This window comes from Oncorhynchus nerka, linkage group LG25 (assembly GCF_034236695.1).
Source record: "Oncorhynchus nerka isolate Pitt River linkage group LG25, Oner_Uvic_2.0, whole genome shotgun sequence".
Taxonomy (NCBI): Eukaryota; Metazoa; Chordata; class Actinopteri; order Salmoniformes; family Salmonidae; genus Oncorhynchus; species Oncorhynchus nerka.
In genome coordinates this window covers 40,940,862-40,968,255 of record NC_088420.1, presented here as the reverse complement: position 1 = coordinate 40,968,255, position 27,394 = coordinate 40,940,862, and the positions used below count along the sequence as shown (strand labels likewise).

Genomic DNA, 27,394 nt, shown 5'->3' with positions numbered 1-27,394 from the left:
CAGCCAGGCCCCTCCTTGTCGTGTATTTGTGGCTGTAGACCCTAAACCATAAGATGGACTGTCTATATGATCTTTTGATTACTTAACGAGCAACGGTAACACAACTAAAAGAAAGCGGTATGTTACCATTTTAACCAGCTCTTACTAATTTACCTGGTGACAGTTAACTCAGCTGTTTAATATATATATATTTTTTTAACTGTATCTGGTTGATTTTTAATTGAACATGGAAGGTGTGGTGTTTCAGTGCGTACTTTGTTTTAGTCAGAAACAGTGACTGTACGGAATAATCAACTCAGGGCTTTATGGACTTACATTATTGTCCAGAGAACGTATAGAGCCCCGAGTCGATTATCCCTTTTATACCATGGCTATATAGAAATGTCTTCCAACATCCACTGAAGTAGCTAGCAAGTTTACTAGATAGTCACCGTAGTTGCCATGATAACCAAACACTCGCTAGTTTAGCTAACCAAACCATCAGTACTAGCTTGCTATTACGAAAATCGAATTCAACAATAACAATACTGTTTTCAATTCAACTTTTACTTTCAAAAACTGCTCAAACTAAATATGTAAAAGTGAACTATAGCCATTGAATTCCACCATGCAAATATACTGTGCGTTACAGGGAAATAATGCACGCTCTAGAATGCCCTTCAAGCCAATCAGAAAGGAATATTCAACAATGCCATGATATAAATGGGTTTAATTGTTATATTGATTGCTAGTCAGAAGCAATAACTGTACTGGTTTAATGCAGAGAATACAGTTTCTAGCTCGTCATTGGATAACATAGAAATGTACTTTAAAACTGTCACGAGAATTTTCATAATCAGGCAGACTCGGCTTATGCAAAAGATTAGTACAGTTTGTTCAGAGAACGTTCTAAAGTCCATTATACAAAGACCTCTATTTTATAGCTACGCACAAACAGTAGGTATCCTACGCACATACATACACACAAACAGTAGGTATCCTACGCACATACATACACACAAACAGTAGGTATCCTACGCACATACTTCCACAAAAACAGTAGGTATCCTACACACATACTTCCACACAAACAGTAGGTATCCTACGCACATACTTCCACACAAACAGTAGGTATCCTACGCACATACTTCCACACAAACAGTAGGTATCCTACACACATACTTCCACACAAACAGTAGGTATCCTACGCACATACTTCCACACAAACAGTAGGTATCCTACGCACATACTTCCACACAAACAGTAGGTATCCTACGCGCACATACTTCCACACAAACAGTAGGTATCCTACGCACATACTTCCACACAAAGAGTAGGTATCCTACGCGCACATACTCCCACACAAACAGTAGGTATCCTACGCGCACATACTCCCACACAAACAGTAGGTATCCTACGCACATACTCCCACACAAACAGTAGGTATCCTACGCGCACATACTCCCACACAAACAGTAGGTATCCTACGCACATACTCCCACACAAACAGTAGGTATCCTACGCACATACTCCCACACAAACAGTAGGTGAGTTTTATTCTTCTCCGTAGTTCTCACCACTGTGTATCACTACCCAGCCGACAGTTCCATTCCCCCGAGATGAGGGAAACCTTGAGAAGTACTCCCTGTGCTCTCATAGGTTCCTCAGAGGCCTAGCCAGGTTGGTCCAAACACAGTTTAACTGTTCTCGTTTTTTTTCTTCGACACACGCATACATGTTCACATCCTAAGCTACGCCTTGCTCAGACGGTCTGTTTTTCCACTAATACAGATACATTGTTTAACCGAATTCTGACTAAAACTACACACATCATCAAATTATAATTTAATAATTCTAATCAATTTCATACAATTATAAGGTTTCGGAGTGGAATTATTTAATCATTATCTTTCAACATTAAAATTATTTTATCAAAAACATGGGCCAACTCCCAAAGATGGATGCCAAGGAGGTAAATAACAGATGCCCCAAACATCTTTTTATTTTATTATCTCACAAGGATGTACCTCATAAGTTAAGCTACTGTAAACATCATGCTTAAGATGCATGGAACTAACTGGTGAATTAACTGCATGGAACTAACTGGTGAATTAACTGCATGGAACTAACTGGTGAATTAGCTGCATGGAACTAACTGGGGAATTAGCTGCATGGAACTAACTGGGGAATTAGCTGCATGGAACTAACTGGGGAATTAACTGCATGGAACTAACAGCATGGAACTAACTGGTGAATTAACTGTATGGAACTAACTGGTGAATTAACTGCATGGAACTAACTGGTGAATTAACTGCATGGAACTAACTGGTGAATTAACTGCATGGAACTAACTGGTGAATTAACTGCATGGAACTAACTGGGGAATTAACTGCATGGAACTAACTGGGGAATTAGCTGCATGGAACTAACTGGTGAATTAACTGCATGGAACTAACAGTCAAAACTGTTCGCTGCTCTGGCCCCCCAATGGTGGAACAAACTCCCTCACGACGCCAGGACAGCGGAGTCAATCACCACCTTCCGGAGACACCTGAAACCCCACCTCTTTCAGGAATACCTAGGATAGGATAAAGTAATCCTTCTCACCCCCCCCCCCCTTACTAGATTTAGATGCACTATTGTAAAGTGGCTGTTCCACTGGATGTCTTAAGGTGAACGCACCAATTTGTAAGTCGCTCTGGATAAGAGCGTCTGCTAAATGACTTAAATGTAAAAATGTAATTATTAAACATTAGTATTAAGGCATTAACCTCTCTCTTAAAGCCTTCATTGTACCTAAATCCATTTTTTTTTTTAAGCTACTAAGAGAGGCCCATCCTAAATTTAACCTCTTGCGACGAGCAATCCCGGATCCGGGATCGTAATCATAGCCTCAAACTAATTAGCATAACGCAACGGACATAAATACCCCTAGTAACTTTTCCTATTCATGAAAATCGCAAATGAAATGAAATAAATATATTCAAACACAAGCTTAGCCTTTTGTTAACAACACTGTAATCTCAGATTTTCAAAATATGCGTTACAGCCAACGCTAGACAAGCATTTGTGTAAGTTTATCATGGCATAATGCTATGCTAGGCTCTGCTGGCAGCAGGCAACATTTTCACAAAAATAAGAAAAGCAAACAAATTAAATCATTTACCTTTGAAGAACTTCGGATGCTTTCACTCAGGAGACTCCCAGTTAGATAGCAAATGTTCATTTTTTCCAAAAATATTATTTTTGTAGCGAAATAGCTCCCATTTGTTCATCATGCTTGGCTGGGAAATCGACCGGAAAATGCTACCATTACAACGCCAAACTTTTTTCCAAATTAACTCCATAATATCGACAGAAACACGGCAAACGTTGTTTAGAATCCATCCTCAAGGTATTTTTAACATATATATTCGATAATATATCCGACGAGGCAATTGGTTTCTCATAAGAAGCGATTGGAAAAATGGCTACCTCAGTATTTTACGCAAGATTTTCTGCGGGAGACACCATGTGACAACTTGCTATATATGGTCCCTTACGGCTATTCTTCAATGGAAATGCGTAAAAAGTCGTCACAATGCTGTAGACACCTTGGGGAATACTTGGAAAACGTAGCTCATTCATTCGTAGCTCATTCACAGCCATATAAGGAGTCATTGGCATGAGGCGGTTTCAAAAAATGTGGCACTTCCTGGTTCGATTTTTATCTGGGTTTCGCCTGTAACATCAGTTCTGTGGCACTCACAGACAATATCTTTGCATTTTTGGAAACGTCCGAGTGTTTTCTTTCCAAAGCTGTCAATTATATGCATAGTCGAGCATCTTTTCGTGACAAAATATCTTGTTTAAAACGGGACCATTTTTCATCCAAATTTTTTTATAGCGCCCCCTAATGCATAATTAAGAGTAGGCTATTTGCTTGTTTGAGGATTAAACAGTACATTTTCAGTGGATTGACAATGTATTCCTATTCAAATCCTTTTAAAATTAATTTATTTCATCCTCCAGAAAAGGACAAATATAATATTTCACCAAATAATATGGGTAAACTCCAATATATTGCTAAATACAAAATTTGGGGGGATTTTTTTTACAAGAACGGTCTAATATTAATAAAGGACATTGTAAACAAGAACAGTAAAGTTGCCACACAAGCAACAGTGTATGCTCACTACAAAATGACAACCAACTCATTGTGGCTCTGCCAGAAAATTGGAGGCAATTAGACTAAAGCTTTAATTTCTTTGTCTGCCACACGAAAAATCATGACTTAAAATGTCTAGTATAAATCAAAAAATGTTTCACTTAAAGCAGCAATATGTAACTTTTTGGGTGACCTGACCAAATTCACGTTATAGATCTCTCATTCTCATTGAAAGCAAGTCTAAGAAGCGGAAGATCTGTTCTATGTTCGCCATTTCTATGCTTCCCGTTGTTAATTTTTGTTTTTGCATCTTTTACTTTAGACTTTGTACACCAGCTTCAAACAGCTGAACATATATTTTCCATTGGGTGTGACTAGGGTGGGCATTCTAGTTTCTTTATTTCTATGTTTTCTGTTTCTATGTTTTGGCCGGGTATGGTTCTCAATCAGGGACAGCTGTCTATAATTGTCTCTCATTGGGAATCATACTTAGGTAGCCTGTTTTTCCACCTTAGTTGTGGGTAGTTGTCTTTGTTAGTGGCCTGTATAGCCGAAGTAAGCTTCACAGTCGTGTCCTCATTCTTTGTTTTGTTGGCGATATTTATAAATAAAGAGAAATTTACACTCACCACCCTGCACCTTGGGCTGATCATTTCCACTATGACGGCGATCGTGACTGAACTACCCACCACAAACGGACCAAGCGGCGTGGCCGGGAGGAGCAGCGTTTTCTGGAGAAATGGACATGGGAGGAGATCTTGAAAGGCAAGTGACCCTGGGCAAAGGCTGGAGAGTATCGGCGTCCAAGAGAGGAGATAGAGGCGGCGAAAGCAGAGCGGCGACAATACGAGGAGTTGGCACAGTGGAGCAGGCACGAGAGGCAGCCCCAAAACACTTTTTGGGGGAGGCACACGAGGAGATTGGCTGAGTCAGGTTGGAGACCTGAGCCAACTCCTCGTGCTTACCGTAGGGAGCGTGGTACTGGTCAGGCGTCGTGTTATGCGCTGGAGTGCACGGTGTCTCCACTGCGCGTTCACAGCCCGGTGCGCTACATTCCAGCTCCCCGCATTGGACTGGCTAAAGTAAGCATCCAGCCAGGACGGATGGTGCCGGCTCAGCGCACCTGGCCTCCAGTGCATCTCTTCGGCCCAGGATATCCTGCGCCGGCTCTGCGCACTGTGTCTCTGGTGCGTCTGCACAGCCCAGTGTGTCCTGTGCCAGCGCCCCGCATTTTCCGGGCGAAGGTAACCATCCAGCCAGGACGGGTTATGCAGGCTCTACGCTCGAGACCTCCAGTGCACCTTCACGGCCCAGTGTATCCGGTGCCTACTCCAAGAGCGAAGCCTCCAGTGATGATCCATGGCCCGAAGCCTCCAGTGATGATCCATGGCACAAAGCCTCCAGTGATGATTCATGGCACGAAGCCTGCAGTGATGATTCATGGCCCGGAGCCTGCAGTGAGGATCCATGGCACGAAGCCTCCAGTATTGATCCGCGGTCCGGGGCCTGCAGCGAGTGTCCTCAGTCCGGGGCCTGCAGCGAGGGTCCCCAGTCCGGGGATAGAATAAAAAGAAATGTACGCTCACCATGCTGCACCTTGGTCTGGTCATTTCCACGACGACGGCAATAGTGACATCCATAACCAAAAATATTGTAACAGCGGTTTAGAGAGTGCAATGATTCTCTACGCTTTACTTGCTTTGTCCAAATGTTTTATTTAACTTTTATATCATGACAGAAGGCGAGGCCCAGATGCAGACACAGGAGGCAGATGGTTGGAGTTTAAGATTTTTAAGAAATCCAAAGGGAGTAGGCAAGAGAATGGTCATGGACAGGCAAAAGGTCAAAACCAGTTCAGAGTTTAGGAGGTACCAAAGGGCAGGCAGGCTCGAGGTCAGGGCAGGCAGAATGGTCAGGCAGGCGGGCATAGAGTCCAGAAAACAAGGTCAAAACCCTGGAGGACTAGCAAATGGAGAAAAGGAAAAGCAGGAAAACGGGAAAACCACTGGTAGGCTTGGACATACAAGACGAACTGGCACAGAGACACAGGAAACACAGGGATAAATACACTGGGGAAAACAAGCAACACCTGGAGGGGGTGGAGACAATAACAAGGACAGGTGAAACAGATCAAGGTGTGACACTTTATTCAACTAGGTAAGTCAGTTAAGAACAAATTCTTATTTACAGTGATGCCACTCGGGAGCCCAAATAAAATGAAATTAGGCAAACTATTCTAATTTTAGCAACCAGGAAATAGCAGAGTGTTTTCTGCATAGTGCACATTTAAAGTTAAAAAGGTTTGACAGCAATAACATATCGTATAAAATTCAAGTCAGTTGGGAACACCTTTTGATGTCTCAATATCTTGGCATCGTGTCTATGAACTGAACTGAATATTAATTGAAATATAAAACAACAATTAACACATCAATCAGTTTGTTTCCATTTAAGCTATTATGTAAAATATTTGCCACAAAAATAATGCTCAATATATGGGGAATTGAACAGTCAGCCTTGTGCAGAATCTGCAGATTCAATATAACTTATTTTCTGGTTTGGTCCATTAGTGGCTTGCTTTTGGAGTCAGGTCCAGGAATGTCATATAATCAGGGTTCAGATGGACCTGCAAACTGTATTCTTAGGGGATCTGAAGAAACACAATTAGTCAATGGTAAATATCATTATACTCTTGCATAAAGTATTTATTTTTAGGGCAATATTAGTTGAAATGCTACAAATAGGGAGGGTCTGGATCCTCGTAAGACATCACAGTAAAATGTAAGGATGTATTACAAAAGGAAATAGCAAAATGGCATTATACTGCGAAAGATGGGTTAATTTATGGATATCAGAGGGTTGGAGTTAAGATCAGAATAAATGGTGGATTGGCAGCTGTAAGTGAAAATCCAGCATTTGAGGAAATTACGAAGATATGTATTGTATAAATATTTAACTACAAGTATCGTAGATGTGAGCAAAATAGCAGTAGAATTATTCCTGTCCATTAGTTTAGTTCAGTTAGGGTAAAGCCTAGGCATTGGCCCTGTGACTTCAGTGGGTATCTTTAAGGACGAGGTCAAGTGACCACACTCGTGTGATGAGTAACTTGTCTGAGACCTGACAAGTTGCATTGTCTGGTGCACAGGAGACCTGGGTTAGAACCCCATCAGTCAAACTTACACGTCTTCATCTCTCTGCCAAGTTGCTCATCACATAGCCTGCCGCTACATGCGGTAATCAGTCTGGTAAATACGAGGCTATTTATCACATGGATGGATAACCACCTCTGTTGTACTCATTAAATAGGGTGCACAGGTCCTTCTGCGTGCCACAGAAAGTGTTGTTGTTGTGCAGTAGGCCTGATTTTGAACCCAGGAAGTTATATTGGTGCCGTGATCTCTGAGTATGAGGTCAAAGAGGGGTGAAATGTAACCGAGGTGGTTTGATGAATCTTGCAAGAGACTTGAAGACGTGTGTTCGCTTCCTGAACTAATCCCTTTGGGCCTTATCTAAGTGAGCTAACACAGTCTTGTGACATGCAGGAGACCTGGTTCGTACCCAGTCAGTCACTTGAGAAAGATTAAATAGATAGCGGAAAGACTATCCTTTGAAGGACTCTATGACAGGGCTATTCAACTATTCTCATGGGGGCCAAATTGCGGCTTTTGTGACACTCCCTTCTAATGCGGCCTGTGATCATCCATGCTCCAGAGAGTCTTGGCTTTCAGGAATGGGGTCATAATAGTTTATAGCCAAAGTGGTACAAACACTAGAGCCAAAATCATGTCAAGAAAATAAATTAAACATGCCACATTGGCTTCAGAAACCGCCAGAAGCTTCTGTTTACCACAGAGAGCGTTTGGTTCTATTTGTTCTACTCTATCTTTCCTGCCTGGCAAAGTACCGGAATGTTGTCTCTGGTTTGGAATCTGAATTTAGAGCACTGAATCTGAAAGCATCTGAGAAGTTGAATATATGAAACTTTGATTAACTTGAAAATAAGGGTTATAAACTTGATACACCGACAATGAATGCAATATATATATATACACACACGCACTGGGGCAAAAAAGTATTTAGTCAGCCACCAATTGTGCAAGTTCTCTCACTTAAAAAGTTGAGAGAGGCCTGTAATTTTCATCATAGGTACACTTCAACTATGACAGACAAGATGAGGAAAAAAAAATCCAGAAAATCACATTGTAGGATTTTTAATGAATTTATTTGCAAATTATGGTGGAAAATAAGTATTTGGTCAATAACAGAAGTTTATCTCAATACTTTGTTATATATCCTTTGTTGGCAATGACAGAGGTCAAACGTTTTCTGTAAGTCTTCACAAGGTTTTCACACACTGTTGCTGGTATTTTGGCCCATTCCTCCATGCATATCTCCTCTAGAGCAGTGATGTTTTGGGGCTGTTGCTGGGCAACACAAACTTTCAACTCCCTCCAAAGATTTTCTAAGGGGTTGAGATCTGGAGACTGGCTAGGCCACTCCAGGACCTTGAAATGCTTCTTACGAAGCCACTCCTTCGCTGCCCGGGCGGTGTGTTTGGGATCATTGTCATGCTGAAAGACCCAGCCACGTTTCATCTTCAATGCCCTTGCTGATGGAATGAGGTTTTCACTCAAAATCTCACGATACGCGGCCCCATTCATTCTTTCCTTTACAAGGATCAGTCGTCCTGGTCCCTTTGCAGAAAAACAGCCCCAAAGCATGATGTTTTTGGATGCAACTCAGCATTCTTTGTCACGACGAGTGGAGTTTTTACCAAGAAGTTCTATTTTGGTTTCATCTGACCATATGACATTCTCCCAATCTTCTTCTGGATCATCCAAATGCTCTCTAGCAAACTTCAGATGGGCCTGGACATGTACTGGCTTAAGCAGGGGGACACGTCTGGCACTGCAGGATTTGAGTCCCTGGCAGCGTAGTGTGTTACTGATGGTAGGCTTTGTTACTTTGGTCCCAGCTCTCTGCAGGTCATTCACTAGGTCGCCCCGTGTGGTTCTGGGATTTTTGCTCACCGTTCTTGTGATCATTTTGACCCCACGGGGTGAGATCTTGCGTGGAGCCCCAGATCGAGGGAGATTATCAGTGGTCTTGTATGTCTTCCATTTCCTAATAATTGCTCCCACAGTTGATTTCTTCAAACCAAGCTGCTTACCTATTGCAGATTCAGTCTTCCCAGCCTGGTGCAGGTCTACAATTTTGTTTCTGGTGTCCTTTGACAGCTCTTTGGTCTTAAAGAAGAGGCTCCTCTGTGAGAGCCAGAAATCTTGCTTGTTTGTAGGTGACCAAATACTTATTTTTCACCATAATTTGCAAATAAATTCATTCAAAATCCTACAATGTGATTTTCTTTCTTTTTTTTTCATCTTGTCTGTCATAGTTGAAGTGTACCTATGATGAAAATTACAGGCCTCTCTCATCTTTTTAAGTGGGAGAACTTGCACAATTGGTGGCTGACTAAATACTTTTTTGCCCCACTGTATATATATATATATATTTTTTTTTTTTACCGTTATTTAACTAGGCAAGTCAGTTAAGAACAAATTCTTATTTTCAATGATGGACTAGGAACTTATATACCATATTCAAAGTGAATTTATAAATATTGAATATTGAATTACATTGAAATTAACATTAATTTTGTAACCACTCAATTAGGGCTAATTGGAAAAGCTGTTCAATGAGGACATTGTATTCCCTTTTTTTTGTACTCCCTGACGAAGGCCATGCAGCCGAAATGCATTGGTTTAAAAAACACAACGTTGTTTCTATTGAACATGCCATACTAAAAAAGGTATTTTAATTAATTATATGAAGAGTGCCTTGGTCCTCCTTTCTTTTTCATTTAAATTTAGTTTCAAATCATTATATAAATGTTCAATTTATTAATTCAATGATTCAATTTGTGCATTAACCATTCAAAAATATTACATTTAATATCCTAATACATTTCAAAATTATAAAATTCAAATAAAGTTTTTGTTGGCACTGAAATCGCTCCATACACCAAGCGTGTGTGCAAACACGCTGTGAATGGGGTGAAGTGAGTGTGCAAAGCTGTCATCAATGCAAAGGGTAGCTACTTTGAAGAATCTCAAACATGAAATCTATTTTGATTTGTTTAACATTTTTTTGGTAACTACATGATTCCATTAGTGTTATTGAATAGTTTTGATGTATTAATTATTATTATACAATGTAGAAAATTGTAAAAATAAAGAAAAACCCTTCAATGAGTAGGTGTGTCCTAACCTTTGACTGGTACTTTATATTTTGTAAATATTGTTTGCTTAGACATCTCATGGCCAGCTTGCTCTGTCACACACACACACACACACAGTCTTGTACTAACCTTGTGGGGACACACAATTCAGTCCCATTCAAAATCCTATTTTCCCTAAAACCTAACCCTAACTCTAGTTCATAATCCTAAATCTAAGACTAGCCTTAACCATATAATCCCTAGAAATAGAATTTGACCTTGTGGGGATAAAAACATTTGCCCAGTTGGTCAAATTTTTGTTTGTTATAGTGAAACACGTCCACACACACACACACACACACACACACACACACACACACACACACACACACACTTCTCTGGGTGAGCAGGCTCTGTGAATGATCACCAGACTTGGTAAAAGGCCCATTCCCATCCACAATGTCTCACGCTCAAGTTTATTTAGCCATTGTCGGCAGGATTTCCTCTGCCCTCCCCTCGTCCCCTTCATACTACGGAATCACTCATTCTAACGGGGATGTACTGAAACTGTACGCTGAAAAAAACATTACAACTCTTTCCCTCTACTTTCTTCTGATCTTTCTATATTTGTGTGTACCTTCTTTGTCATTTCTTTTTTGCGCTATATATATTGCGCTATATATATTACTGCACCTGTGTGCTTTCAGGTCATGACTTACTGTAAGGGAAACCCCATTTCAACTACAAAAATTCTGTGGAGATTCCACTTAACCCTAGTTGTGAGTATGACTGCATGTGACACTGACGAACGCACATTGTGCCCAAATATTGATCAGATTGGTTCACCTGCAGTACCAGTCAAAGTTTGGACACATACTCATTCAACAAGACAATGATCCAAAACACACCTCCAGGCTGTGTACGGGCTATTTGACCAAGAAGGAGCGTGATGGAGTGCTGCTTCAGATGACCTGGCCTCCACAAACACCCGACCTCAACACAATTGAGATGGTTTGGGACACAGAGCGAATAAAAAGCAGCCAACAAGTGCCCAAGACTGTTAGAAAAGCATTCCAGGTGACTACCTCATGAAGGTGGTTGAGAGAATGCCAAGAGTGTGCAAAGCTGTCATCAAGGCAAAAAGGGGGGGCTACTTTGAAAAATATAACATATATTTGTATTTGTTTACCACTTTTTTGGATACTGCATGATTCCATGTGTTATTTCATAGTTTTGATGTCTTCACTATTATTCTACAATGTAGAAATAGTTTTCAAAAATAAAGAAAAACCCTGGAATGAGTAGGTGTGTCCAAACATTTGACTTGTACTGTATATACATCAAATAGGGGTGTAATAGAATGAGGTTCTCTTTGTTATCCTCTGACTAAATCTTGTATGACCCAGAGGTGAATGAAACATGGGAATTCCTGCTGGCCATACAGTAGACACTCACACCGTCACTATCCAAACACCTGGCTGCCTGAACCATCTCGTCACCCGAACACCAACCAAGCCCCTCGCTCTCTCTGTTATTGTAGAGCAAAGCCAGTCCTTTTGAAGCAGCCCAGTCATGCTCCCATGATGCCTGGCCCAGCCGAGACTGGCTGGTTCATTCAGGCTCTGACGCTGCTGCGTCAACTGAGCAGGGGTGAGGTAGGGCTGACCCGTCCGATTCTCTTAACACACACAGAGGTACACACACACACACAGAGGTACACACACACACAGAGGCACACACACACACACACACACACACACACACACACACACACACACACACACACACACACACACACACACACACACACACACACACCATTCAGGCTCAGGGTGTGTTAGGTGGTTGCAGAGAAATGTTAACCAAACCCCACAGGAAACTGCACCACTGCAACCACCATGGTTCCATTTCTTCACTAATGTCCTTAGAGCTCACATCTTTACCAGAAAGATAAAAGACAGATCGATCAGATGATAAGGACAGCACAATGTTTGACAGTTATAGGTTTCATGGTTTTTAGACATCACAGAATCAGAGCTCTTCATGGTATCTTCAAGAGTTGAGCCCATTGAGGCTTGGCTATATCATCCTTCCTTATTCCCAACAATTCATTAACTGATACATGTTTAATGAATATCCTGGTAATGAGCAGCCTGTTTCATTCACCACTACGGGTAATATCAACTGTCTATCCACTACTGACAGTGTGACAGAGGTATAGTCCACTAGTCCAACTAACTTACATTTCATCTTCACTAGAGTCTTTGCACTCATACTTTAATGTTTAGTGGAACCAGCTTTCTCACCGGTCTGTACATATATGGAAATCTTGTGATCACGTCTAGCCACATTTTTCTCAATGGGCTGCTACCAGGCAAAAAAAAGGCACGTAGTGTGAGAGGAATGCTGAGGAAGTGCCATTAGTCAGCCAGGCCGTCACCACAAGCAGAACCGACCACGGGTCTGGCTGTGTGTGTGTCTGTGTACGTGTGCCATACTGAGTAAATGCATGAGAGCAGAGGAAACTCTTACTGGTTCTGTGTCTGTAATTTTGGGATTAGGCTTGCCTGCCACACACCAATTAACCTCATGTGTTCCTGTTCTACTCACACGTATGTCTTCTGGAGAGCACAGAACACAGACAGAACCAAGTTGGATTTGTTAGGCGTTTGGTACAAATTTTGAGAATGCTCATATTGCTCAGGACTTTCTTCTTTGTCTGTCTTTGTTTCTCTCTCTCCCCCTCCTCTCCTCTCTCTCTCTAGTTATATTGACTGGCTGGCTGTCTGCCAACGTGTCTCTCATTCTTCCTTAAGGGTTCGTACAAGAAAGGAAATTTGATCCATATCTTAATCCCAGACTCCAAAATTGACCCCTTTCAGAGAAATATGATACCTTCAGTCAAAGGCCATGTTCACTCTAGAGCAAGTCCCTGGGTCCTTTTCCTGAGTTTGACTAAGGTAAACAGGTAAGCACAGGTGAAATGGTTTGGTGTTTGAGCAACTGGAGCATTCCATTGTGCTGCACCATTTTGGTTTTGGTCTGTGCTACATTTGGCATACCAGTCGCTGTGTGCCTAAGTGCTTAAAAATACATTAGTCGAAAAAAGCAAATATGACACAAATGGTCCAGCGCACCCATTAAGGACTGGACTGTCTTTGCAGTGTGGGTCACTGTTGCCTCCCCACAGAGTGAAATGAGACAGCCATTGTTCACTGGAGGGAAACTCAAATGGACACTCTTTCTCTCTCTCAGACATATTCAACATTACATGATAGTTTATACAGATTCTAGATTTAATCTTCGTAATTATGTGTTAACCTCAGACGTAAGTGTCTTTCAATGCGTGTAAGTGCACTTTCATTACCTCCAGCTGTTTTGATGAGAACACAAATATGTGTTTTATTTGGGCGTCTCGGTATTTGCCTATGCTTTCTACCCTGTTATCACCACAGATGAGAAAACCAAAAATATATGTTGCCATGCCAATGACTGAACAGTAAGCGACACGTTGAGGAAGTGTGAGGTAAAATATGATTCAGAGAGGGAGGATTCTTAAAGGCCCACACAGACTGTATGATTTTAGCCTTCTTATGCCACAATTTTGCCGTCCCTGTCACGTCCTGATCCGTTTCACCTGCCTTCGATTGTCCCCACCCACTTCCAGGTGTCATCCATTTTCCCCAATAGTCCCTGGGTATTTATTCCAGTGTTCCCTGTTTGTCTGATGCCAGTTCATCTTGTCAAGTCAACCAGCGCTGGTTTCCGTGCTCCTGCTTTTTCTTATCTCTCTTTTGCTAGTCCTCTCGGTTTGGACCTTTGCCTGCCTTGACTCTGAACCCTCCTGCCTGACCATACTGCCTGCCCTGATCTCGAGCCTGCCTGCCACTCCTGAACTCTGACCTTGTTTATGATCTTTTGCCTGTCCACAACCATTCTCTTGCCTGCCCCTTGGATTATAATAAATATCAGACACTCGAACCATCTGCCTCCAGTGTCTGCATCTGGGTCTCGCCCTGTGCCCTTATATCCCAGACAATATGTTGTTGACAAATTCTTAGGTCGTAAACGATTGTCAGACATCTTGGCTTGCTCAGTGTGACGGTTTAGGTTTGACGATTAAATACCACTGCGTGCGGTCATAGGCTTGGAAACAGTTTTTCCAGTTTTCAGAAATATTGAGCTTTTATCGTGTAGTGAGGCTGGTGTTACGAGCCGATTGACTGACCAATAGGAACACAACCGGCACTGAGTATTGTTGTGAATATTCTAATCAAGTAAGGGAGAGGAGACTTTCAATTTCTTCAAACAATCAACCTTTAATATCGATACAGTTTTGCCATAATGGAGCTGGTCAACAACCAACCGTAGCTGATTGTTGAGAGCCCAATAATATAGAAAACGGAGAGAGGAACCATCCTTTCTCAGAAGCCCAGCATTGTTAGAATGGAAATGTCTTACTATTGTTAAGCATATAATTGTTAACTAATAATATTCAACAAATGAGGTAAATTCATATTTTTTCTCTCACAGTATACCCATAATAATATGATCATTGTGAATAGTCACATTAATATAATAGTTTGATTTAGAAGATTACATGCGTTGCAAAAATAACGATTTCCATAATCTTGTTTACATGGACAAATCTGAAATCAGGCTACCTCAAAATAAACTTTTTACCACAGCGACTATGTTATTTTTGGGAAACCTAAAATAAGTTAAGACATATCAAATTTGTACGTGAAAACTATTTGAATACTTTCAGTTTTTCAAAACTCACTTCACTTGTGCATAAGCATAGAGGAAGGCTTGCGCTGCTGGAACATGCACAGACCAAATACACCACTGCCGTTGACATACCCTACGTCGGCTGACGAAGCCTCACAAGACAATTGCAGAATGTGACGACAGAACTGAAGCAAATCATACAATCTGGCCATGTTGATATTAAGATTTTAAATTGGTAACATCACACAATGTGACATGTAATAATCGTAAAAGACTGAATCCGACTTACAGTGTGGGAAGGAAGGCCTTTAGTCACTGTGGTTAATGCTTTGTCCTCTAGTTCCTACAGCCCAGTATGTCTCACTCAGGTTGATCCCATCATTATTCACACATGATTCACTCTCTCATCATCTTCTTGTGTATTACACAAGATTACAAAAGTATTTTGCTGTAAAATACAATCCACAACCTGAGGGGCAGTCGAGTTCACATTCATGCCTCACGTCAATTCAAGCTAATTCTAATTCAATATTTTGCCTTCCACTTATCCACAGATCCTCTGGTCCTCTTGACTCACTGGCCTCTTGTGAAACCAGCTGTCTTCATCTCATATATGGTTATAAACCCCTGTACATTACTACGTTCCATTGACGGGGCTAAGGCAGGTTGAGGAATAGGAAGTGGACACGTTCTGTGACAGTGACCTGTGGGGACTTTGTTGTTCCCAGTGTTTTCTACATTGTTACCAATTCCAGCAATTCAACTCACATTGTGTTTATGTACAGCGTTAGGTATTTCCTCATAAACACTTGGGTTGGGAGGGATGATGAACGTGACTGTTTAGCCCCACACTAGGTGTTTCCTTCATTTAGAGCTGGCTGTGTTTCAGGATCTAGCAGCAGTGTCAGCACTAGCAACAGGTCTAACAGCGTTTAATGAATGGCTCAGGGAGAGTGGAGACTATGCTATGCATCATAATACTTCTTTAGGGGAGTTTACTGTATGTTTGCCTCACTGTGTTGTTGGGATACAGATTATTTCAGTCACAATACATGGGATAGGACACGCAAATGAATTAAAAGGACATGAGCGGATATCCACAGTGTTTTATTGCGATATCATTGCTTTATGTGTTACACAAACCTGACTGTTTTCCACTTAGTGTGAGATAAATGTGGCTTTTTAGACAGCAAATACCTAGATGGCAACTTGCTGTTCATAACACTCCCACACTGTCACCTGGCACAGTCACGAGTCCAAGCCTCTAGAGCTGTCATCGACATGATAAGATCATAGCTGATGGTGGGATTTATACAGCAGTGGTTATCTTTACCATCATCTTTCATAGGCGTGATAAAGATAAACTATAACAATGCTCTCTATATCTCTCCTGTGGTTAATGAATGGACACAGTGCTTTATGTCTCACGTTAGCTCTCGCTATTGCCTCATGTAGATATACACAGATACAAAATGTGTGTATTATATTGGCTTGTTGCATACAATCTACAGTCCATCATATTAATGTAGAATCACATATTCAAGGTGTTTTACATAGACTACTTTAGATACACATGTTTAGTTTATCCTGATATGTGCTTGCCTGACAACTCAAACTGAATACCTCCGCTGCTCTATATTGTCACTACATACTTCAGTCTGAGAATGCAACCATTGAAGTTGTTCGTGGTGATATGAAAATGAGGGGTGTTGTACAAAACAACGTCATCAGCGATTGGATCATCTCTAACCAATCAGAGTATCAAAGCCAATGACATATTTTCAAAACGTTGCTTCACCCACGTGTTCTGGCTTTGGCTCAACCCATCGGTTTCTGGGACCAATCAAAAGGTCTCGAACGTATTTTCATTGCAGAAATTGTCGGGAAGGTACTCAGTTCGAGACTTACTGCAGAGAAGAAACTGATGTCCATGGGTGTGGCTTAGCATTTGGCCAGAGCAAGGAGTTTGGGTAGCCAAGCAAGTAAGGTGCCATGGGTTACTTGAAATTAGCATCTGGAAAATTACTGTCCAAAATGACCGCTCTGAAATCTTATTCGACATCAATTAAAATGACTGTGTCCAGTGAAAGGGCCAAATAGACTCAATTGGGGCCATTACCACATTCTTTATGCATGTTTGGTAAAGGAGCAGAAAACAAGACAACTGCAACACAGCATTCATATTGTTGACCTGTTGTAGGTACATGGAAATGTAGAAATATTTTGTCTGAGTTCTTTCCTTTAGACCTGAAAGGACCAGTGTATTTTAAGCTAGAAGCTCAATATGAATGTCATAGTGACGATATCACCCTCATGGAAATAGAAACGGTGTGGTTGATAACATTATTAAAAGCTTGCCTAATCTTCACATATATGCCATCTAAAGGTAGCTGCCAAAATAAACAAAACACTTCAAATATATTTTAAACAGGTTCTTCCACACAGGTGTGGTTCCTAAATGAATTAAGCAATTAAAACATTCCATCATGTTTAGGGTCATGTATTAAAATGCCTAGTTGACCATTATGTTGGTTACCATGGCTAGAAGAAGAGACATCAGTTACTTTTAAAGAGGGGTCTGAAAGGATAATAGGGGGTTTAAAGTGTGTGTGTTCAAAGCAAATGTTATTTGTCACATGATTCGTAAACAACAGGCTCACAGTGAAATGCTTATTTATGGGCCCTTCCCAACAATGCAGAGAGAAAAATATATTCAAAAAAAGAATAACACGAGGAATAAATAAACAATGAATAACGATAACTTGGCTATATACACACAAGATACAAGTACCGAGTCGATGTGCAGGTGTAAGAAGTAATTGAAGGAGATACAGTGCATTCAGAAAGGATTCAGACCACTTGACTTTTTCCACAATTTGTTACACCTTATTGTAAAATTGATTTAATAAAAAAAATCCTCAGCAGTGACAAAGTGAAAACAGGTTGTTTTTCGTTTTGTTTTAAACAAAAATACTATTTACATAAGCATTCGGACACTTCTATGAGACTCGAAATTGAGCTAAGGTGCATCCTGTTTCCATTGATCAACCTTGAGATGTTTCTACAACTTCATTGGAGTCCACCTGTAGTAAATTCAATTGATTGGACATGATTTGGAAAGGCACACACTTGGCTTTTCAAGGTCCCACAGTTGACCAAGCCTTGAGGTTGAAGGAATTGTCCGTAGAGCTCAAAGAGAGGATTGTGTCGAGGCACAGATCTGGGGAAGGGTACCCAAAATGTTATGCAGCATTGAAGGTCCCCAAGAACACAGTGGCCTCCATCATTATTAAATGAAAGAAGTTGGGATCCACCAAGACTCTTCCTAGAGCTGGCATCCCGGCCAGGTGAGGTGACCAAAAACCCGATGGTTACTCTGACAGAGCTCCAGACTTCCTCTGTGTAGAGGACAGAATCTACCAGAAGGAAAACCATCTCTGCAGCACTCCACCAATCAGGCCTTTATGGTAGAGTGGCCAGATGGAAGCCACTCCTCAGAAAAAGGAACATGGCGGCCCACTTGGAGTTTTCCAAAAGAAAGCTAAAGGACTGTCGGATCATGAGAAACAAGATTCTCTGGTCTGATGAAACCAAGGTTGAACTGTTTGGATTGAATGCCAAGCGTCATGTCTGGAGGAAACCTTTCTCCATCCCTACTGTGAAGCATGGTGGTGATAGCATCATGCTGTGGGGATATTTTTCAGTGACTGAGAGACTAGTCAGGATAGGGAAAATGAACGGAGCAAAGTACAGAGAAATCCTTTACATATAACATCTTATTAATCATTACCTCTTATCAAATACTCAGTCAAATTATTGTAACATTCTTGGATTTGCAAATCTCCTTCTTTGATCAGCCTTGTGCATTATTCAGTTCTACACAAATTGGTATAATCATTTATTTACTAGCTAACTAAATAATAACACAGAATACCCACACACACCTACATGAAACAAGGTTCCTAGTGGACTGTCAAGACATGACGACTTGTTACAACATAGATGGGGGGGGGGGGTAGAGAGAGAGAGAGAGAAAGAAAAAGGGACACTTTCTATAACTATTCTCCCATTAACCATATACTTTGCACATGAACCGCCGCCCGTTTGGAATAAAAAATCATGAATGTATTTACATGTGTCTTCGTCGTTTATCTCGGGCCTGATTGTCTGAAAGGGGTCTCCCCTTTCCCGTCCTCTACTGTTGTTCACTCTGGAAGATAACCAGCCATGTTGACAGTTCCCATTGGTGATGAGCGTTGTAGGATAGTCTCACTTAGATTCACTTTTCTCGATATCTGACTTAAGACAGCTAATCAGTTGTACCAGTGATTGTCTGAGGTGAGCTTCTCACCGCTTCCTCCTCGTGTTGGTATAGATTCTCTTATCCCTCCTAAAATCACAGTCATATCTTAACAAAAATACATCTATAATTGTTCATATTGTATTCACAACATATTGGATGAAAACTTGACAGATGAAGGGGGTATCCTTTCCAAGTTACAGTATTTGGCCCATACAGTTTTTAATAACATCACAAAATGAAAAACAATATGACATTAGTGACCACTTCCCACATTGTGTTCCATTATCACTTTTTGGACATTAGAGTTTCGGTGGGAAAAAGTCTCTCTAGACATAGTTATTCCTTTGGTTGATACTAAACGGTAGAGAGAGAGTTTTCTCCTGCTTAAATTTAAGACCGGGTGTGAGCTGTCTGGTTGTTGTAAGCCATTGCCAAGCTGATCCATTGAGATCCTCCCAGGACAGTCAGGACATCGGTCAATGCAGATAATCCAGGTAGCTGTTTAATTAACTATTTAGTGGTCTTACGGCTTGGGGGTGGAAGCTGTTCAGGGTCTTGTTGGTTCCAGACTTTGTGCTTCTGTAATGCTTTCCATGCGGTAGCAGAGAGAACAGTCTGTGACTTTCATGGCTGGAGTTTTTGACAATTTTTAGGGCCTTCCTCTAACACTGCCTGGTACAGAGATCCTTGATGGCAGGGAGCTCGGCCCCAATGATGTACTGGGCCGTACACACTACCCTTTCTAGCGACCTGCAGTCGGGTGCCAAGCAGTTGCCATACCAAGTGATGGTGCAGCCAGTCAATATACTCTCAATGGTGCAGCCAGTCAATATACTCTCAATGGTGCAGCCAGTCAATATACTCTCAATGGTGCAGCCAGTCAATATACTCTCAATGGTGCAGCCAGTCAATATACTCTCAATGGTGCAGCTTTAGAACTGTATTGAGGGTCCTATATTGACACTTTGCCTGTTTTATGGCTCATCGGATGTTGTAGCGGGATTTCTTATAAGCGTCTGGATTCGTGTCCCGCTCATTGAAAGCGTCAACTCTAGCCTATATCTCAGTGCGGATGTTGCCTGTAATCCATGTTTTCTGGTTGAGATATGTTGTAAGGACACTGTGGAGACGAGGTTGTCGATGCATTTATTAATAAAGCTGTTCACTGTTGTGGTAAACTCCTGAATGTTATCTGATTAATCCCGGAATATATTCCAGTCTGTGTTAGGAAGCAGTCCTGTAGTTTAGCATCCACTTCATCTGACCACTTCTGTTTTGAGCATGTCACTGGTACTTCCTGTTTGAGTTTTTCTTGTAAGCAGGAATCAGGAGGATATAGTTTTCCCATAACAGTCTAACAGGACTAAGCTATATGGAATTGTTTTAAGAAGGTCATACCAAGGATAGTTTTGCTATTTGAGTTTGATTTTTAAGACACCTTGAAGTATCCAAAAAATATAACAAGTATTTGATGAAAAATACGTGTGGCCTTACTGCTATTAGCCCATACAAACACATTGAATAACTGATTCACTACACGGAACAACAGAGAGTCTCTCAAAAAATCAGAAGGAAGTTTGTTCTGAAGTGTCTGTTCTACATCTGAGAGATATAAGAAAGATCAGGAATTGTTTTGATTTAAAAAAAATGTATTTCACTTATTTTTGGCACAAAACAGTCTCCATATACTGTATACAGTACCAGTAAAAAGTTTGGACTCATTCAAGGGTTTTTCCTTATTTTTACTATTGTACATTGTAGAATAATTAGTGAAGAGCAAGGAAAAACTTGACTTAGAAAGAAACACACTTGTCTATATAAGGTCCCACAGTTGACAGTGAAAGTCAGAGCAGAAACTATACCATGAGGAAGATCACCGAAATAGTGAAGTGAAGGTTATAAAACTATTTCTAGAGTGTTGAATGTTTCCAAGAGCACAGTGGTCTCCATCATTGGGAAATTAAAAAAAATATGGAACAACCCAGACTCTGCCTAGAGCTGGCCGTCCAACCAAACTGAGAAGCCGCGCAAGAAGGACCTTGGTCAGGGAGGTGACCAAGAACCCAATGATCACTCTGACAGAACTACAGAGTTCATTGGCTGAGATTGGAGAACCTGACAGAAGGACAACAGTTTCTACAGCACTTCACCGATCTGAGCTTTTGGGAGAGTGGCCAGACGGAACACACTCCCGAGAAAAAAGCATGTAACAGCACGTTTGGAGTTTGCAAAAAAAGCATGTGAAAGACTGAGAGCATAAGGCAAACATATTCTGTGGTCTGTGAGAGAAACATTTTACTCTTTGGCTTGAATGCATAGCGCTATGTCTGGAGAAAACCAGGCACAGCTCATCACCCGTATAACACCCTCCCTACCGTGAAGCATGGTGTTGGTAGGATCATGCTATGGGGAGGCTTTTCAGTGGCAAGGACTGGGAGACTGGTAAGAATAGAAGGAACAATGAATGGAACCAAATACAGGCAAATCCTCGATGACAACCTGCTTCAGAGTGCAAACGACCAACAGAACAATGACTCCAAGCATACAGCCAAAGCTATGAAAGAATGGCTTCAGAACAACAATGTGAAAGTCCTTGAGTGGCCCAGGCAAAGCCCGGACTTGAATCAAATTGAAAATCTGTGCAAATACTGGAAGATTGCTGTTCACCGTCGCTCCTCAACTAACTTAACAGAGTTTGAGAAAATATTGGAGAAAATCCACAAATCCAGATGTGCAAAGCTGATACAGACATACCCAAGACGACTCAAAGATGTAGTCGCTGCCAAAGGTGTTTTTACAAAGTATTGACTCAGGGGTGTGAATACTTATTTAAATGAGATATTTCTGTATTTAATTGATACATTTGAACATTTTTCTAAAAAACATGTTTTCACTTTGTCATTAAGGGGTATTGTTTAGATGGGTGAGATTTTTTAAAATTTAAACCATTTTGAATTGCGACTAACACAACAAAATGTGAAATAAATCACAGGGTATGAATCATTTCTGAAGGCAGTGTATGTCCAGTCAGTTCATGGTTCTGTTTCATATAGGCTCACCTTGAATTCATATTGGCCACTGATCTATAATATGAATATGGTCGAAATCTATCTAGTCGTTTAACCTATTAGTTACAATGGAAAAGAGGCTAGGATAGGGAAGGTCTTGAGAAAAAGCCCATGGTAAGAATAAAAGTTAGCTTTATTTCATGACATAGTGTCACTGTATGATGGCAGTTGTTGAGATTGGGAAGAGAAGGGGAGAGAGAGGGGGAGAGCGAGTGAGAGAGGTTTACTGGAGAAAAATTAGATTAAATGAAAGCGGAGCAAGGAATGTACAAAAGACCAGATGCACTCAGAAACTGTTGCTGTCAGAGACAGAATTTAAGAAAGGTAGAAGAGGGAGAGAAGGAGAGGGGATAGTCAGCAAAACACAAGAGAGGGGCACCTTCCAAGCGAATAAAAAATAAAAAAAATAACCGTAACAGGAAGGAGAAAAGAGAGAGTGTGAGAGAGAAAGAGAGAGAGGCTGCACAAGGTAGGGAAGGAGGGGGGGGGGGCAAGAGACGGAGAAGCAGAAGGGTGTGTACACACCGGCACCACCCTCTTCCCCTTTCTGCCTGTGTGTCACTAAGCTCTGAAACCCTCTCTCTCACACAGAATATAAAAAAAGTTGGCCAAAGTCTGTCTCAGCTCCAATAGCTACCAGACACCCACAACAACCTCTCTCTCTTTTTATCGCTCTCTCTCTCTCTCTCTCTCTCTCTCTCTCTCACACACACACACACACACACACACCACCCCTCACTCCTGGCACAGAGAAGACAGGACCACTGGAGAGACCATACACACCTCCGCCTCCTCCTCCAGTCACTCACCCAGCCATCGCCAGACGCTAAGCCCAAGGATGTGGACTTTGCTCTTGGGGGTCACCTTAGGATTACTGGCCTCTTCCAGGTCGGAACCGGCTCAAGGTGAGGGCACTGCACCTCTCTCTGCTCAGCGGATGCCTCTTTGTCTGGGGCTTTTTTTCTCTGGTTTCAGCCTGGAAACACTCTCCTTTGTTGGTGGATTTTATGGCGACACAGTTGATGAGCATGTATAGTGTGTATATTTGTGTGTAAGGAGTGAGAACGATAGGCTGAGGCAGTGCCAAATGGATGTGTAGACGCTGGTAAAGCAACGTGCGCTAGGCTACACAAGCTTACGTCTGGCAGTCTGAGACTCATGACAGCACAGACACAAAGGAGACAGTCGCTCGTGCTCTCTCACACACGCACACTCAGACACACACTTACCGGAGAGTGTGTTAGGGAAGAAAACGATGAGCCCATTTCGGGCAGCTGCTCTTTTCTCATGCATTCAGGTATTCTTGGCATTGTTTTGCCACTGTAGCCTTCAGAAAGCATCTATCTGCTCTTCAATCAATGTGAGGGTACGAAAGAGCTCTACTCATTGTCTGACCACAGCTTAGGGATATGTTGACGTGCTTTAATGCTAATTTTCTAACACAAAGGAGGAAACTCATCAAATCCTCTGCCTCTCTCTTTAATTTTCTTTGGCTTTCGCTCCCTCATGCTTTCAGTGAGGGATCTTGATTGGATGTATGTCAAAGGGGCATCTTTTTGAGGAGGGGAAGTTGGTGCTGAATCAAACAGGTCTGGCTTAGTCTCCCTCTCTTTGACTTGGCTGGGCGGGGGGAGGGGACGGGACGGGTATCACTGTGCCTCCTCTCTGGCTCTGTGCCAAATCACAGCCAACATACAGCTATAAATATGAACGGTTTAAAGGAAAACAAGAGAGGAGGTATAAGGTCTCTTGTGTGTGTTTAAAGGTTTAGAAACAGAGGGGTGTGTGTTCACATTTCCCCCATGTGTTTCTACTGTATATTTGTTTGCCCAATGGTTTAAGCTTAGGGCATGCAGTGTTGTAAGGAGCTGATAGCTGTGTGTGCGTGTGTGTCTATGTGCGTGTGTGTGTGTGCGCGCACACGTGTGTGTGTTAACAGTAATTGGGTGTCTGGCAAATGCAATCCAGGGGTGGTTACAGCTCATCCTACCCTGGCCTTGTCTTTGAACCCTAAATGTGATGCAGTCTTTCCTCCTAAAGCACATCATTAACAGCAGGACTCATGGACATGTGTTTCATCCAGACATCCATGTAAACCAATATCCTATTAATGGAAGCTTTTTACAATGGCTCTCGCTTTACTGTGGATCCAGTCCACATGTGGTTCTGTAATGTCCAAGGCAATAGAAGGTACCTTGAAATTTGACCTTCAGAAAATGTTTTGCTCTCCTACCCATTCTGGTTAATGACGCCTCCTATTGGATCCACTTCACTCGCAAACACACACAAAAAAACATTCATGCAACATCCATGCATGTCCATGTTATAGAAATATTATGATGGCTGTTCCCATCGCTAGGTTGTTTGCTCAGGGTGACTTGGCTAATGGCCAGCTTTACTCCGCTCCTCAGAGCATGTTAGACAAGGCCTGATTGATCAGATCCTGGCTAAAGGTATGCACAGGGCCAGATCAGTCTGTGTCTGTCCAGGCTGGACACACACACACACACCATCGAGGCCAGCCGGCCCCCAGTCTGTGTACATGTATTTGCTCCCCTAGCGTAACTACCCCTCCCGTACCTGTGGGTATCACATTTCAAGTTGAGGGTCGGTGAGAGGCCCCTGTGGAGCAGGACTAGGGCCTCACAAAGGGGGCTTGTGCCCATGCAAGCTGGGAGTACTGTCACCTGCCATCTGATCTGCATGGACACGTGGTTGACCCTTGTACTACCCTCCTCTAGCTTTCTCTACCAACCAACCACCCGTAGGTGTCACAGCCTGGCCATCACAAAATTGAGCAATTTCTTCTCTTCCTCTTTCATTGAGTTTCAGCCTCATCCCCCTCCCCAGTGCTTTTGGTGGCCCATTCTCTCAGTCAGAAGCTGCTCTGCATTTAAACTGTATTTCAGCCCTACTGTATCTCCCATAACGTTGTTAAACCTATGAATTACGCTGTAAAGCCTCTCTGTGAGTCTCAGGCTCGCCGGTAGCAAGGCTATATCCCCGGCCCTACCTTCTCTTCCCTGATCATATACACTGAAGTCTTTGTAGCCCAGGCAAAGCTGCTCCAAAGGCCTCTCTCTGTAATGTATACAGATCCTTAATGCATGAGGTAAGCCCAGCCATCTCTAACCCCACCCCCCCAAATCACCAACCAGACTACATTTTGAAATCGGGACCAATACAGCGGCTGTAGCTAAGTGTATTTTTCTATGGCATTTCTGTGAGATTTTACTGCAAGTCGGTAATCATGTAATAACTCAAATGTTTTGGTGGGAGCTGAAAGTCTTTGAAAGACATAATGCTGAAAATGAACGGGTCACTGAGATTTGAGAAGCAGAACCTCTTCATGCCAAGCCTTCAAAAAAGTAAGAGAAGAAGAAAGGCGGAATAAGGGAGTCAGAGGGAGTCAGAGAAAGGTTGAGGAGGGGGAAGAGAAAAAGAGAGTCCTTCAGGTGACTTTGCTTTGGTGAGTTTTGTGTGAAGGGATCTCATGTTTCTCCTGTACCACTGGTCTATTGGCTCTGTGGATCCTGTGACCAGCAGAGTGAGGGATAGCCACAACATACATGCTGACAGCACCGTCTTCTACTGAGAGAGAGATTAACAGAAAGAACATGGTACACAAGATCAATGTCACACTGATATTGCCAGTCTGTGAGGAATGTACACTCTTAGAAAAAGGGTTCCAACAGGATTCTTTGCAGAAGGAACAATTTTCATTTGTAGAACCCTTTTTGGAAGACGAGGGTTCTTTGTAAGGCAAAGGGTTATACCTAGAACCTTTTTCATCCTAAGAACCGTTTTTTTTTGTAAGAAAGGGTTCTTTGATATTCTTTGGGAGGCCAGAATGATTATTTGGAAGGCAAGGAGGGATCTGCATAGAACCCTTCTGAATCTGAATAAGCTTTTTTATTGTAAATATGTTTCTTTCTTTTAAATAGTGCCTGAGCATTATTCAGTGTTGAAACTTTACCATCAGGAGTTTGAATAATCTGATCCATTTAAAAAATAGGTGTGAGAATGGTTTAAACTGTACCTACTATATCTGGGAATGTATTTGCATTTATTTGGTATGTCCTTATTAAATTGTATATATACAGTACTGACATAGTTGATATTTGAGAGAGAGAGATGCATCAGAGAAATTCAGACAGGTGGGAAAGAGCTGTTTGGCTTTCAAGTCTGATAAGACAGCTAGGAGAGCACAAACTGCAAATTGACTAATGTGTGTGGTGGTGGTTGCCAGTGTACAGTGTTTACTAGAGTGTGTGGTGTAATATGCTGTGTATAGCTATAGGAGAGAGAGGAGCCTTTCTCTTCCAGTCAAAGCACCTGGAGGTTCTGGCATGCGCTAAAAGCTCCCTTTTCTCCTAGCTAGCAGCCTCTGTATATCCAGACCCTCTGTGGTCTCTGGCCCTTTCAACTCCATTAACTGACAATAGAGCTTTTCTAGAGTCACTGCCTTGGAATAGCAGGATCTTGGAGTGACAAAGCAGCACATGGCCACACTCCCTGCATGCTAATGGTAACACCTCTGAATCATGGGTTCCCTCTCTTTTCAGTCGTCCAAACGCTGTGTTCACTTTGATCCACCCTGGGCAGGTCTCTGATGCCAGGTCTGTGATGTTTTTCTCAAGTTTAGACACATTGTGGGGTGTGTGGGTATGTTTGTGTGGTTGGGGAGGGGTTTGTGGTTGTGAGTGTGTGTGTGTGTGTGTTTGGTGTGTGTGCATGTGTCTCTGTGCCCAACCGTCACTAATGGTAAAGTAACTTCCTGTTCAACTTCCTGCCTCTGCTAGGCCTCTAGTGTACACCAAAGGGCTGGGCCAGGCAGTTAAACTGATGCCCTAAACATTTGTTCACTTTCGAAATGTGACACGTCATCAGTTAACGTATGGGGTTAATAAGGGAACTGCTGTGAGTGCATTGACTCTCCACAACTC

General features: G+C 42.0%; 1 protein-coding gene across 1 annotated transcript in view; it reads left to right on the top strand.

The window, feature by feature from the left end:
• The first annotated feature begins 23,034 nt into the window (after window positions 1-23,034).
• Window positions 23,035-27,394, top strand: part of LOC115109517 (CD44 antigen-like) — a 41,223-nt gene continuing 36,863 nt past the window's right edge. The window contains exon 1 of the mRNA XM_029634479.2: window positions 23,035-23,353. Coding sequence (XP_029490339.1) covers window positions 23,287-23,353 — 67 coding nt within the window. The 5' untranslated portion in view covers window positions 23,035-23,286. The remainder of the gene's footprint in view (window positions 23,354-27,394) is intronic.